Raw genomic sequence first — 16284 nt, forward strand, 5'->3', positions numbered from 1 at the left:
TTCACTTCTCCCGGCCTCCGCTCCTCCCTAAGTCACTACCCAGACTCCTAGCTCAGTGCTCTAAACCCGGCAACACCTAGCCGGACGCGACTGTCTCCCTGGAGACACGCCCACTCCGAACCGCCGTCGCGCCGACGTGACGTAACCCGCGCGCCGCGACGGCGGGCTGACGGGCGGGGCTTCTTGGAAGGCTGGCCGGCTGGGAGGCCGGCCGGGGGCGGGGTCTAGTCTACGGTCCAAGCTCCGGGCCTCCGCGGCCATCGTTTCCTGCGCCGTCGGTTCCCCTCGCGGGCTCCACGCCCTCCCGGGCCGAGTGGAGCTGGGTGGCGTCGACAGCCTCGCCCCGAGGGGCACCGCGGCTGCAGGGGCTGGCCTTCCAGCGCAACGCAATGTCAGGCGTCGCGTCAGCTCTGTGAGTCCGAGGCCGCGGCCGTGGCGCGGGGCGGCGGCGGGTCCGGGCCTGATCCGCTCATGGTGCCGCCACGACACCATCGCGGGGCAGGAAGGCCAGGTAGGCAAGCAGGGGAGGGAGCCAGAACCGGGGCCGGGTGCCCTCGAACAGCCCCACCTCCAGCCCTTGGTGACAGCTGAGGTGCCTTGAAGGAACCAGTACGGTCTCTAGAAGGGGAGGGGTCCTGAAGGCTGACAGGGGCGTGCGAGGCAGTAGTGGAAGCTGCTCTAGCGCCGCCGCCTCTGGGTTTATCGCACTTCCACTCCGGGCGAGGCGTCACGGGCTTCACTTTTTTTTTTTCTTCCAAAAAAAGGAGAAGGAATCTCTCTAACAGCTGTTTTTCCCGCCCGCTTCCTTAATTACTACTATTCGATCTACAGCAACTAGATGTGACGGGGGGCGGTGAGGTGTGGGCCGTGGAGTATCCTTTCCCTTTACCACGTGAGGTGATGGAAATGTACCTCCAAGACTCACAACAAAATCACTAACCTCAAAAAATCAAACTCTGCCGGAGGAGGTGAGGGACACAAAAGACCCTTGGAAAACTAGGCTCGCGTCTAGGCACTGGCCCCGGGGATGGATTTATATTTTCTTTGATGCTGAATTTGTGCCAATTCAAGTTGCAACTAAAAGGATTTTGTTGTTTCAGACAGTTTTCCTGTATATTTTAGGGAGGGAGAGGCGAATGGAGTTCTGTATTTAGGAAACTCGCAGGAGCTATCTTCCAGTAAACTCTTCTTAATTATGCAGTTTGCTGAATTTATTTCCTGTGCCATGTACTTTACTGTGAGCATAATCTGAAGTCTACAATGGGTAACACGAGAGTTTAGAGAAAAGTGTTGATTGTATTGAACACACTTGATATTTTACTTTCATTTACGTTCATTTTTGAAGATGATTAAACATGTGATGAATCTTATTTTGAGTGGTCGATGTTTCCATAGGCAACATTTTGGGCTTGTTTTTAGGTGTGCTGAGTGCTTCACCTCCTTTTAGACTCAGATCTGCCAAGTTTTTAGGCATCGCTCTTGAAGATCTCAGAAAGGCCTTTAATATAAGGTAAATGTAATAACTTTTTATTTACTGCGTGACTTTCAAACTAAACCTTAGCTAACAAATGCTAGATGTTTCTGTTACACTAATTTTCTCACTTTTTTATGGTAATTTTTCAAAAATCCTCTCTAATGTGATCTGTATTTTCTAAAAAACAGACTGCAGATGGTGTGTGTATTTATCATGAACCGAATGAATTCCCAGAGCAGTGGTTTTGCTCAGCGCAGACGAATGGTTCTTGGAATTGTTATTCTCCTACTTGTTGATGTGATATGGGTCGCATCCTCAGAACTTACTTCGGTATGTAATTCTTATTTAGGAATGATGTTGCATTAGAGTAATGTTACTGTTAATCTCCAGTATCTCTAGTCATTATTATCCTGCTTCCTTAAAGCAGTATTTCTAATGTTGTTGAATTATTTATATTTTCTTTGATCCTGAATTTGTGCCAGTTCAAGTTGCAGCTAAAAGGATACCCTTTTTGTTGTTTCAGACAGTTTTCCTGTATATTTTAGGGAAGGTTATTTAAAAAGCTGGACTATATGGGTATTTTCTTAAGCAAGTGTTTCTGTTGTCTTTTCCCTGAATTCAATTTCTTTTGCTATAAATACTGTTTTCTAGTGGAACAACCATTTAGGATGCAAAACCATTTGGTACCAGTTAGCGGAAAGTAAAAATGCTTTTGAACACATGAGTGAAAGTCATCAGAGTTTTCATGTACATGTCACTATTGTGAACATGCGTGGCTACATGCATATTTGTATGTTTGTTCATTCAAGCATTGTGAGTACAAGGTGATTGGTTTCAGTTAAATTTTATTTTGTCTTTATCAGGGACCTTTGATAGTGTATTATTTTGAGTTCACAAGCTAGTTTTTCTTTCTACTTGTAAGGTTACTTTGATTAAATGATCTCTAAAAAGACAAGCAATTTTATTTTCAGAAACTACTGCTTTACAATTTACATGTTGCAACCTTAAGGCTAATAAAAGGAAACTAGCTTTTATTACATGAATTTAAGTGTCAAAAGAAATAGTGTGGTAACTGTTGGTCATCTCACATGATAGCTGAGTAGTAAATAGTTGATAATGTCATTGTATCTAATGAATCAGTATACTTTTAGCTTTTTGGAATTAGGCTCTGGAATACAAAAGGACATTTTTTCACTCTTCTATAACCTTTTTTTTAGATTACCATTTTTTATTTTAGCCACAAAGAAATCTCTTTAATGTTGACAGGGAAATAAGCCTACCTTTAAATTTTTATTTTAGTTTTCAATAAATAGTTTGGTTTTTATTTATCAGGTAATGAAATTCAGGACAAAAGATGACCTGATCAAATTATAATTTAGTAATCCATATCTAAGCAAAGTTAAAAAGAAAAACTTGTTCCTATTTTTGAACAAAGTAAAATCTGTTAGGGAGTATTTTATAATTTTTGTTTTCCAACAGTGTATGTAATGTGCCTAATTATTGAGCAAATATGCTCATCAAGCTTTTGAAATAAATTACTTTTCAAAAAGAAAATCTTATGGAAATTTTCTGGCATACAAATTGGAGAGAATGGTATAATGAATCTTCATGTACCTAATAGTTACCAAATTTTGTCAATCTTATCAACCTCTCCCCAAACATTTTTATTCTGGAGTATTTTAAAGTATATTCTAGCCATTTGACATGTCACTTACAGATTCTTTAATATTCACCTCAAACTGAAAAGGACTTTTCTAAAAATATAATCAATCATACCATTAATTTATCTAACACAATTAATTGTAATTTCTTAAAATAATCTTTTACCTAGTCCAAATTCAAATTTATCTTTTAAGTCATATTTATTCAAGTATTTCCCTTTTCCCCTTATCATGCTATTGATTTGTTAGAGAAACTGGATCACTTTTCTTGTAGGATGTATAACGCTGTGCTAGTCTATTCAGGCTGCTATGAAAAGACCATCTAGACTGGGTGGCTCAAACAACAGACATTTATTTCTCACAGTCTGGGGCTGGAAAGTCCACGATGAAGTCTTTGGCAGATTTGGTGTCTGGTGAGGACCCACTTCTGGGATTTCATGCGGCCATCTTGTAGTGGCAACCTCACAAGGCAAAAGAGGCAGGAGAGCTCTCTCGGGTCTCTTTATAAAAGCACTAATTCCTTTCACGAGGCTTCTATCAACATGACCTAATCATCTCCCAAAGGCCCCACTCACAGTACATCACTTTGGGGATTAGGATTTTAGCATATGAATTTTTGGGGTACCCAAACATTCAGTCCATAATATACTCATTCTGGATTTGGCTAATTGCTTCCTTGAGGTGTCACTTAACTTGTTCTTCTTTTTCTCTTCATTCCTGTAAAATGGTAATTAGGTATAAAGTCTTGATTTGATTCAGGTTCAGTTTTGGGAAAAAATACCTTGGTGGTACTGGGTACTTCCTATAACATCACAATATGATGCACGTAATGGCTGCACATCTTGCTTAGGGTGATGCCAATCCAAACACTATAAAGTTCTTCATCAACCTTTGGGTAATAGTGGGATATACCTATGATTTTTGTCAAGACAGAGTATTACACAGGGGTTGTAAAACGTTTTTTCTAAGGGTCATTCTTTCAGCAATTATTAGCTGGAATCCTTTAAAAGAGCTTTTCTGTTAACTGCTGTTTGGTTATCTTGAACCTTGGTTCTAATAAGAAAGGTTGGATAAGTCTTGATTCTTTTCCTTTATTCATTTTACAGTAATATTGCTTAGCAACCTCCAGTAGTAACCATTGGATATCATTATACATTCCTGGACTTTTTTGGACTTTTGTATCTTTGATGTGTTTAAAACAATTGTAGTTATTCCTTTTGATGCTTAAGCCCTATCTTTGACCAGTGGGAGCCCTTTCAGTTGACTGTAGGGTCCTTTCAGTATGACCGCATTAATGTTTAGCATCCCTTTGCTTTCTGGCACAAGGTGCCCCAGGCTTGTCTGGTACTTTACCTGCTGTATACTTGGATCTGGCCATTTCTTTAAGAACCCATGGTTTCTTTTGGTGCAAAATGCTATGGACCACCATCTGGATTCTAGAGGTGCTCATTCCTCCTGTGTTGTCATTTTTTCTAGGCCTTTCAGTGTACCTAACAATTTTGTTTTTAAGGAATCAAAAATCTTAAGTTCATGTTGATTTTTCCAGTTTAAATAAAGATTACAGGTTTTTGTATAACTTCCTAATAACATTCAAAGTCATGCAGTTTTATCCAGCCTCTCCTCATGCTGTTTCTTCTCTTTGGGCTATTTTTAGCCCTTTACATACAGCTCATGAATAGCTTCTCTTGAGGAAACTTTGATAACCTTCAAAATGGTCTGTCTGCCTTTGGTACTCCCATGGTCACCCCATATACCTCTATTGTAGTACTTAGCACATGTACTGGGTATTCTTCATATATATCTCCTCTCAAGAAAGTCTGTCTTAGTTTGCCTTAGCCCCTAGCATAGTACTGCTGCACAATAGGTAGGTTTTTAATGAATGCTGAACAATATTTTTGTTCAGGTTTTGTTTGGGAATATTATCCTTTTATGCAAGCAAATACAATATTAAGAAATGACTCTTAAAATATTTTTGTAGTTTCTTTTGATCTTTCCTTTCCAAGTGAACTTATTGAGTTAAAAATCATCTAATGCTTTATTTTATGGGAGCTGAGTAACAAGGTTTAAAATCATCTCATAGTTTATGTAACTTTTTCCTCCACAGTATGTTTTTACTCAGTACAACAAACCATTCTTCAGCACCTTTGCAAAAACATCTATGTTTGTTCTATACCTTTTGGGCTTTATTATTTGGAAACCATGGAGACAACAGTGTACAAGAGGATTTCGAGGAAAGCATGCTGCTTTTGTAAGTTTTAAATTTTAAGTGTTTATTGGACATGTGTTTTTTTTTTCAAAGTTTAAAAATGGATTAATTTCTTGGAAGGACAGTTAGATTTTAACTTACTTAAGTGAGTGAAGATACCATGATAATAAGAACCTACTCTTGTCCAAATTTTTAACTTTATTCTTCCAGTTAAGTTGGTATCAGAATATCCTATAAGGCATCAAAGTTACATAATCACTTTGTTTCCCTTACCTCATAACATGCTGAGTTGTTAAAAATTATTGAACTAGTTCAAACCAATCAATGTGGAGAAGTGAAAGTGGGGAATAAGAAATATATCTGGATGAGTATAATTAGTTGTATAGTTGAATGTAGAAACAAAGTAATTCAAAATATATTGAAAATAGCACATTTTAGGGGATGTTTCAGATGTTTGGCTAACCAAATTATATTATTTCATTAGTGTAACATAACATGCTGATTCATAGTGTTGAAAGAAATGACAGTGTATATAATGATGTATTTTCCTTGTAGAAGTAGAAACAGAATTTTTGAGAATGAAGAATATAAAACTGTCTTTTACATTAATCCTTTTTCTCTTAAAATTGTGATTATATATGTAACACCAAATTTACCATTTTAACCATTTTTTCTGTATGTTTTATTGTAGTAAAATATATCTAAATAAAATATACCATTTAACCATTTTTAAATGCATTGTTCAGTAGCATTAAATACATTCACTTTGCTGTGCAACGATTACCACTGTCCATCTCCAGAACTTTTTCATCATCCCAAACAGAAACTCTGTACCCATTAAACAATAACTCCTATTCTCCTCTCCTCTCAGCATCTGGTACCCCCTTTACTCTCTGTTTCTGTTAATCTCTTTCTTTCATGTGTACTATTTTTTGTGGTTTAAAATAGTATTGTTTCTTTTCTTATCTAATGAATGAGTACATTCTATTTTTTACTTTGCAGAAGTAATACACGTGTATTATGGAAATACATATATACTGTAGTTTTAATGTAGTATTAATGTAGGAATGTTATATGTTTATAATATATGTATGTTGTTAAAAACTTAGAAAATACAGAAGAACAGAAAGAAGAAAATAGTAAATTCTGGTGTGTGACTATTCTGTCACTTGCCAATAGTGGAGAGTGTGGCATTGGGCAAGTTGTTTAGTATCTTGAAACTTCAAGCAGAGTAGTAAGTAAAAGCCTGCTTAGACAGCACTGGCAGGGTTCTCCAAGTAGGGTTCAGTTCCTGAGACCCATTTAGGGGATTCTTGAAGTCAACACTGTTACCATGATAATATGATGTTTTTGTCCTTTTTGTTAACCCACCCCTTCTTTCCCTGCTAGTCTGAAATGTTACAATAGTATTGTGAAAAGTCATGAGTTTTAGAGTTAGACTAAGGTTTGAATCCTGGCTCTGTTACTTAGATGAGACCTCTCAGCCTCAATTTCTTCATCAATAATATGAAATTGATAAAACCTACCTTGTGCAGTTGAATACTTGGCGTTAGCTGCTATTACTACTACTAATAGTTGTACTCTCAGAGGTCTGCTCTGGATTTTTATGCTATTCCTATGAGCTGCTACTAATACTTGTCTTACTTTATTACATGAGTTTAACTGAATTATATGTCCCACTGTCTCTAGTTTGCAGATGCTGAAGGTTACTTTGCTGCTTGCACAACAGATACAACTATGAATAGTTCTTTGGTAAGTGCTGTTTTTCTTGTCAGGAGTGGAGCCGGGGGGAGTTGAGCCATGGTGGGAAGAACTAAAATAGCTTTGTAGCACCACAACTATATTAGGATATAGATATATCTCAATATTGGGTGCTCTCCATGAGAACTGTAATTTGGTAGTTGCCTGGGGCCTAGAAATAAGCAATTCAGCCATCTCTGGGGAGAAGGGGAAGGGGAAATTGATTAAGGAGTGAAAAAAATAAAGAACATCCTTGTCCTTTGTTTCTTACCAACTTTTTCACTTCATGTTCACTATTATTATCACTTAGAAACAAATGTATTTGTTTGACATTGAGAATATAAAAGCAGATTGTTCATTTTTTCCACAAGTTTTTAAGAACACCTGGTATGTGTTAAACCCTTGTTCTAGGCTTTGGAAATACACTGTATTTTCTAGTGTGTGAGAATGTGTGTTTGGGGAGGGGAAGAGACAAGTAATAAACAAAAAAGTAATTGACATAGTTACTTATTTTAAGCATTTATAATCTATTTGGAGAAAGAGAATGCAACATTCTGTTCTTCTTACATCATCACCAAGTCATCTCTTTGAAATATTCCAAATGTTGCATTCCATCTGAGAAAAGTTTTAAAGTTATTCTAGAATTTAATACCAGTTTGTGGAGCACTAGCTTGGTGAGCTTATTGACAGTACAATTTTTTGTTTGTTTGGTTTCTAGAACTACAGTTACATGCAGGGTAGGTATATACTTATTTGTTCATTGTGTGTTGTGAAGAGTTTATGAAGCTTAGAGAAAATGTCTTTTTTTCTCTTGGATCTTAAGCATCAACAAGATTACTATCAGTTGTCTCCATCAGTATAGATAGCAGCCTACTCTTCCAACTACTCTTCTACTAAGTTTTACTATCATCATTAAGATGATTATGTCAAATAGTTCTAGGCTAAATGCTATAATGAGGAGTTCAATTTAACAGAGACAATGTCTATTTCCATATCCTATTGTCTCTTCAATTACTGAATATTTTCCTTGGCAGAGTTCTATACTAGAAGTTAAATGAGAAATTAAAGAAATAAAAAACCTATTTTATGTTAATTTAAGAAACAGACCAGTTGGAAAATTTTGTCTTAAATATAGATCATCTGAAGAATGTTTGTAAAAACAATTGAGGAATTTAGAACTACTTAAAAATGTAGACCTTTAGAGCATGGTTAGGTAAACCTGGCTTTAATTCTCTTGTCTACCACTTGACTGTTTTCTATCTCAGCTTCTAGAGAGTTCCTTTAAAATACCATTTTATAAGGTTGTTGCAAGGACTAATGAGAAATGTATGCTTAACTGCTCTGACTTGGTGCCAGGATGTAGTAAGAACTTACGAGTAGTAGCTGTTTTTTCTTATCTGTTAATCCTATAAAGGCTTTTATGGGATTTTTTTTCTAATCTTAAGTAATAAAAGGACACAATTTGACAAATATATATATATATATGTTATATACTTATTTGTTCATTGTGTGCTTTTTTCTTTAGACTATATGACCACTGGGGACAGAGACTCTGTCTTGTATTACCAGGATCTAGAACAGCTCCTGACATAGTAGGAGCTCGATATGTATTTGTTAAAAGAGTAAATGAAAAGGAGTAGGAGATAATCGATTAGCTGAACAGAGAGGTCTATTTTTATGATATTTTAAATGTTAAACATCAGAATCTACCAATGCTGTTCTGATACATTTCTAAACTTTAAACTGAAACTGATTCTTTTCTGTCATTGTACCTGTGTGGATCATTTGTTTCCCCTTTAAGTCTTAAAAATGCATTTTGGGAAAATTATGCTATATAACATGGTGGTAAACAGCCATGTTTTGAGTGGCATTCATGTCTACATAGCATCCATTTAAATTTTAGCTAATATGTCAGCTGTTATACTTGGCGTTTATATTTGTTGCTATTTCTGTTACATTCCAGAGTGAACCTCTATATGTTCCTGTTAAATTTCATGATCTTCCAAGTGAAAAACCTGAGAACACAAACATACATACTGAAAAAAGTAAGCAAACTTAGAATTTTATAACTTAAAAAATGGGTGGACATTTTAGCTTCAGTCAAGCCACCCCCAAATTAGTAATTCTGGATAGTGGGTTGACTGGGATTACCTGGCAATACTTCTTTTCCATGTGGTGTTGGCTTGGCCTGTAGTCTTCTGGAAGTTTTTATTAATTTAACTAGAAATAATTTCCAAATACCAGAAATCTCTGTGGTTTCATTACATATATATTTTTAAACAAACAATATCATATCCTCTTAAATGAATTACGGGAGTTTTGCTGGTTCTGTGAATTGAGTAAAAGAATGCCAGCTTCAATGTAAGGTACAGTGTTTATCCATAATACTCTCTTACTCTCTTGCAAGTAATGGACCTTATAGAGGAATGTTCTGCATGCTTGACCAGGAAAATAATTCTTATAAATTGGGTATCCAGGAAGAAAAGTCCAAATAAAGTTTTCTATGAATAATACAATAATAATCATATTATAAACCTGAGCCAGGCAGTTGTGTATGTACACAATTGCAGAACTGTTGTTGGAATGTTGGTCCCAGTTCAAAAACTTTGGAACATTTTTATATATGCAAACATTTTTCCTGTTAACTCTTGAATAAGCAAAAATGCCCTGGGTTTTCTTTGTCCATCACAGATGGATTAAAAAATACACATTTATTAGTATATATTAAAGCTTTTGACTTTAGTTGGATGCAAGGGAAAATTTTTAATTATTTTGTGCTATGCTTTTCCTTCTAAGCTCCCAAAAAGTCCCGTGTAAGGTTCAGTAACATCATGGAGATTCGACAGCTTCCATCAAGCCATGCGTTGGAAGCTAAGTTGTCTCGCATGTCATATCCTACTGTGAAAGAACAAGAATCTTTGCTCAAAACTGTGGGGAAACTTACTGCAACTCAAGTAGCAAAAATTAGCTTTTTTTTTTGCTTTGTGGTAGGTGTTCTCTTTTTTTTAACTTGAATTTTAAGGCAGTGTACATACCAACAACATACTATTGACGTACAAGACTATTAGGCTGCTTAATCATGACTTGACATTCCGCTGTCTGGCATCATTGCTTGTCATACAGCAAAGAATGCTATGATGTATACAAGGGCTAATAAACGTCCAATAAGAGCTTATTGTATGTATTGATTTCATCAAATGAATATTTTTGCAGTTTTATGTTAAATTTATGTAAATGTCAAATATTTTATTAAATACTCAGAGTAAAAATTTCTGCAGAATTTCTTGTATTGACAGCTTCTCTATTATTTAGAAACTGAAAAATTGTCTAAAGATTTCCCAAAGCAATAAAGTATAGCAATCAGAGGGAATATACTATTTTGGGCTAAGCTAGGAGTAGGGATTGTCTGAGTTAGTGTAAACTCTGAAGTTTAGAATTTTAAAACTGAATTTCAGTATTCCTTCATTTATACCTTTGAAAGTAGTCTAATCCAAGGTTGTTTAGCATGAGATTTTAAGATACAAATTTATGCTGAGCTTTCTTAAACAATAGGTATTGTTTGCAATGCTAATGTCAATATTATTAGCCTTGCCATGAGGTTTTTTTACTTCACAATTTTGCCTCTCATACTTACTGCTTAGTCAGTCCATTTTTCTCTCCTCTGCCTGAATAATCTCTGAGTGATACCCTGATTAATATATTCAACAGTGCAAATCAAAAAGTCTTTAGGACTTGTAGTATAATTACATATGTAATAAAATCAAAGGCTCATATATTTGGAGTATGCCAAGGGCTAATAAATGTCCAATTTATTAGTTGTGACTTCTGTTTGCTTATTTGAAATGAACATAAGGCAAGACTAAAATTAATTACATGTTACCTAATTTCTAAAGGAGATTCGAGGTGGAGCATAATAAAAACACCTATTTAGTAAGAGTAAAAAACAAAAGGGAAAAGTTAGAGCCAGACTAAACAGGTAATGTGTGTGTGTGTTGGAAGAGGAGGGTTTGAAAGCTGGCTGTGGAAGGAGATGATTATATTAGTAACTATGATTTAAAGTAAGAAACCTACTTGAGGTGGGCACACAATTCATCTCTAGGCAAAATAGCAGAAAGGAAAAAAGGAAAACCTCCTGAGTTACACAGCTTATTGTTAAAAGGAAATACCTCTTTTCTTTGGATGAAGCAAACTTTTTCCTAACCTAAAACTCAGAAAATGTATTACTATGTTCTTATATAATAAAGCAGTATTCTGTATAGCAGATTTACAGATAAATGTGTGCAGATAATAGCTTTTTAAATCTTTGAGGAAATATACATACCATAAAATTTAACACTTTAACCCATTTTTAAGTGCATAGTTCAGTGTCATTAAGTATATTGACGTTTTGCTACCATTACTATCCATCAGCAGAACTTACCTCATCTTGCAAAACTGCAGCTCTGTACCCATGAAATGATGAGTCCCTTTTCACACATCGTGCAGCCCTTTCAGCCACCATTATGCTTTCTGTCTCTATGAATTTGCCTACTCTAAGTATCTCTTATGAGTGGAATCATACAATATTTTACTTTTTGTGACTGGCTTATTTCTCTTAGCATAATATCTCCAAGATTTATCCTTGTAGCATGTGTCAGAATTTCCTTCCTTTTTAAGGGTGAGTACTATTCCAGTGTACGGATGTATCACACTTTGTTTATCCACTCATCTGTTGATGTACACTTGGGTTGTTCCACTTTTAATAATCTTTAAAAAAAATCAATCTTAAATAAGTTAAAAGAACAGAGAGTTATATTAGTCTTTAGTAAAGGTATTTTTGTAGAAAGTCAGAGTAATATAGCCCAGGCATATAGCTTTTTGGAAACCTAACTTAATGCTAAGCTTCAGTAAGATTCAATAGAAATATAGTGTGAGTTTCAAATGCAGGTTACATATGTATTTTTTATTTTTCTACTAACTACAGTAAGAAAAAAGAGAAAAGTGCATTTTAATACTATATTTTTATTTAACCCACTACATGTAAAATATTTCAGTGTTATCAATATAAAATCATTGATGAGGTAGCTTACATTTTTTATACTATAATCTTCTAAACATTTCAATTCAATCACTCTATTTCAACTTCTAACTCATTTCAATTTCAGTTTTTATTTCAATTTAAATTGCTAAACATTTCAATTCAGACTAGCCACATTTCAGTTTCTCAGTAGTCACATGTGGCTAGTGGCCAATGTATTGGGCAGTGCAGGTCAAAGGAGTTAATAATTACCATAGTATGCCAATTCTTGAATATCTTATGTCTCATTAGGACTTATGGTGTTTTAATTTCTTCCTATAAAATATACAGGTCACTTAGGCTTTACCAAAAATGCCTTTTATGATAATTTTGAAATGAATTAGCACTCATGAAATACTGTAGAAATTATTTATGATAGATTAATAGTAAGTGTATACTCACTCAACTCTAATTATAAGGGAAAAAATTGTAAGGATAATCTTTATTGAAGGATAATTGAAATGGGTCTTCTGTGATAGGGTGCCATGGGTTTGAGAGCCAGAGAATGGAGAAAGGTGGAGAATAGAAAGGTCTTTTTGGAAAGAGTTCATAGCTAATGATGAATTCTTATAATCTTTGAATGACTGCCATTTAAGTGATACATTTTTATTTATCTTGCATTGTAAGAGACCAGTGAGACTGGAAAATGAGCACAGTATTTACGTATAAAAGTGGTAAGAAAAGTGGGTCAAGAAAACTAATTATCACCTTATATGCATTATTATATCTCCAGAAGATAATTAAGGGCAGAATCTTCTACTTCTTTTCTAGCACTTCAACTCTAAGCAGATTGCGACTCCTATTGCCATATATGTTTGTTGCCCATAAAGGTTTGATATTTCATCAGTTGCTACCTCATTTTCTTGTCCAGAAAGTCAAGTAACATAGAAAGTCAAGTAGCATTTCTAGGAAGTCAGAGGGACTACAGATAGAGTCAGAATCACTTTGCCATAGTTTCGCTCCGTCTTTACTCTTGAGTACCATGTAGACTGAATGGAGACTACTGGACTCTCAGCTGTTACCTTCTAGCACTTCTCTAAGATCATGTGTCTAGGCTGCTCCTTTGAAACGTAAATGCTAATAATTATACCACTCACTCAACTACAAGGTCTGAGAGAGATCAAGAGATGTCCATTTCTTAATAAAGAAAACTCATTCTTCAGTGGAATATGATTATCTAATCAATCTAAGTAACAGAGAGGCCAAAAACAGACAAGCAGATAATTTACTTTGACACAGCAATCTGGTATATGCACATTAGTGATACTCATGCACATATGCACCAGGAGGCATGCTAGAATGTCCACAGTAGCATTGTTGGAAATAGTCAAAAAGTGTCCATCCACAGAAAAATAGATGAGTTATGATAATATGCATTAGAATATCTGATAGCAGTGAAAATAAATGAACTTTGTGGACACATATACACCCTCAGACTTTGGCAAAAGAAAAATCTTATTTCTTATACCTTAAGGTAGGCACAGGGTTGAGAATATAATATCCTGGCCTAGATGAACAAAAGAAAACAAAAGAAAAAAATTCTTATGCCTGGAAAACTTCTGTTAATTAATATCCAGAATTATGAGAACTCTTTGTATTGTGTCAAACTGAGAATCAAAGAAGCAATCAAAATTAGCCCGTAAATTCACAATTGTCATTGGACATTTTTAAATTTCCAAGTGAACATATAGCCTTTTATCTCTCAGCCTGCCTAGCTGCTTTGATCTATCCCCATAGGCATCATCTTATCTAATATATTTCTCATCAGGTTATATTCATCTGTACATATTTTAACATTTGAGAATTTTCCCAAATTTAAATTTGATTTAGATAAGTTTAATAGAATGCTTACATTGCTTGGATAAGGCAAATTTTAAAGTTGGTTTGGTATTCAATTTTACCCTCATTTAAAAGCATGAATGTTGATTTTTAGATAAGTATTGTTAATTTCTTAAGGGAAATTGGAAAACAGAGATCTTAGGTCTAATTATAAATGTCCTCTTTTTGGGTCTGTGATTTTTTTCAACACAAAGCAGCATTTATAACCTCATGATGAAATATTTAGGGAGAGAAAAAAATGTTATAAATTGTAATGACAGATATAAATATATAGTTCATTAGGTTTCACTTTGTTTTCTTTTTCTTTAGTGGTTTTTGGCAAATTTGTCCTATCAAGAAGCACTTTCAGACACACAAGTCGCTATAGTTAATATTTTGTCCTCAACTTCTGGTAAGAAATTTGTTTTCAAAACCTACATTAGAAATCAAGACCTATTTTTGATACATATATTCAAATACACACATTTTTATCTTGTTATAAATTACTACATTTGTTCTAATGTACATTAGTGTATTGTAACAGTTTTTATAGTTTTGTGTCACAGCCTTGTGCTATTTACATTCCTTCAATTACAGTATTTTTTATATAATAATAAAAGTTTTATAGGCTGGCTTTTTATTATTACAGTTGTCCTTCCTTTTACATATTCTTCCTACAGACCTTTTTCTAGACCCTTGGGCTAAATGTATTTGCTTACTTCAGAAACATAATTTGTCCTATGAAAGGTGTTTTATTTTAAAAATTGACTCACCTTCCAAATTTGGAAGAGAAAAAAGTATATTTGAAGTATAAAAATAACTTTAGCACACATGGTTGATTATGATGAGGTAAGAATATTATTCTGCTCAATTTAGCTCTCTTACTAGTTTCAAAATAAATAGGACCATCCTTGATCTATACTGTTAGAATAAACATGATTCAGTTTAGAGGCTGTTTTTGACAGTATCTAAGCTAATGTATCTTTTTTTCATCTTTTCTCCCCATAGGACTTTTTACCTTAATCCTTGCTGCAGTGTTTCCAAGTAACAGTGGAGATAGATTTACTCTCTCTAAACTGTTAGCAGTAATTTTAAGGTAAGAAGATACATAACTGGTTCACTCTGCTTAAAAATAAGATGTTTAAAAAATTTCTAGTAGTGACCTAGTGACATAGGATAATTTATGTTATATAGGCAAAGATAGTTTATATTATATAGAATAAAAGAAAGTTTTAAGTGGACATTGGCTACTCGCCCTTGTAGCACATCCTTGCCTAGTTTTCCAAACCTTCCGGGAAGGGTAACTGGAATAAGGGCCCTAAGGCAGCTTTGGTTCCACTTCATGTGACTTTAGACCCTGCTAAGCATTCTATTGATGTTCACATTTAACTTGGCAACTTATGCTTCATAACCTCCCAAGTTCCTATTTCCTTTTCCTAAATCAGATTCTACATTTTGTTTTTCTTTTGGTTTTTCGCTTCTCCTACTTCTAGAAATCAAGCATGCTGTCTTCTTTGATTGTCTCAGCCTTAAGTAATCTTTAAGTATAATTCATCTGCAATTTTATATTACTGTATAACATCAGTATTGTTAATAATTACATTTCCATCTTTTATTTTTATTTGACTTTGTGTATGTTTGTCTTCCCTTCCCTACTGACTTATAAACCCTTGAAGGCCAAACCCTTGTTTTGTACTTATTTGTGTCACCAAAGGGCTACCCTATGTTTTGTACTTATTTGTGTCACCAAAGGGCTACCATAGGGCTTTGTTCTCTGACAGTACTAAAAAAAGATGTGTTGATTTTGATAAAGCGTTTTGTGAGGGAAAATTAGAAATCAGAGAAGGTAGCAGAAAGATTTAATGGAGAGAGTAGTGTTTCTTAGCTGTCAGAGCTGGGTTTGAATCAGTGTTCTGCTTTTTGCCTCTGTAAGTTCCCTTATACTCTCTAGGTAAAGGAGTTCTTAGATAAAAAAATGATGAGAGTAACATCTACTTTACAGTCTTGTTTAAAATTTGGAATGAATGTATATAAAGGGTGATTATCATAGAATTTGGTACTCAGTAATCCTGTAAGTGGTAGCTCTTTATTATTAAGTGTTTTCCTCTTTTAGATAAAAAGGTTAAGTTGACCATGTGGTTTCCATGGGTAGTCTGGTTGACCCAGCTTGTTTATTATTTAGCCTTTATGGCCACTGGAAATTTATTCTTTTGCATGATTGGCTAATGTTCTAGCCAAACATATTTTTGTATTAGGGAAATACAATGTATTTGTATTTTGGAAGTAAATGAGGGTTTATTCAACTTTATTCAGAATTTCTGCTAATTTC

At 34.9% G+C, this 16284-nt stretch overlaps 1 protein-coding gene across 4 annotated transcripts in view; it reads left to right on the forward strand.

The window, feature by feature from the left end:
* Positions 1-207: 207 nt before the first annotated feature.
* The window catches only part of SLC35F5 (solute carrier family 35 member F5), a 36031-nt gene continuing 19954 nt past the window's right edge, over positions 208-16284 (forward strand). For 2 of the 4 annotated variants that reach the window (XR_005061042.2, XM_073241339.1), the window contains exons 1-9: positions 208-511; positions 1420-1510; positions 1663-1804; positions 5240-5383; positions 7031-7093; positions 9045-9126; positions 9878-10068; positions 14286-14367; positions 14964-15051. Coding sequence is in view for 3 of the 4 variants with exons in the window: in XM_073241339.1 (XP_073097440.1) it covers positions 472-511; positions 1420-1510; positions 1663-1804; positions 5240-5383; positions 7031-7093; positions 9045-9126; positions 9878-10068; positions 14286-14367; positions 14964-15051 (923 nt within the window). In the remaining variant the exon portion in view is untranslated. The remainder of the gene's footprint in view (positions 512-1419; positions 1511-1662; positions 1805-5239; positions 5384-7030; positions 7094-9044; positions 9127-9877; positions 10069-14285; positions 14368-14963; positions 15052-16284) is intronic. The other 2 variants (XM_017664258.3, XM_017664259.3) reach the window with 2 other exon arrangements.

Source organism: Manis javanica, chromosome 7 (assembly GCF_040802235.1).
Source record: "Manis javanica isolate MJ-LG chromosome 7, MJ_LKY, whole genome shotgun sequence".
In the NCBI taxonomy this organism is placed as follows: domain Eukaryota; kingdom Metazoa; phylum Chordata; class Mammalia; order Pholidota; family Manidae; genus Manis; species Manis javanica.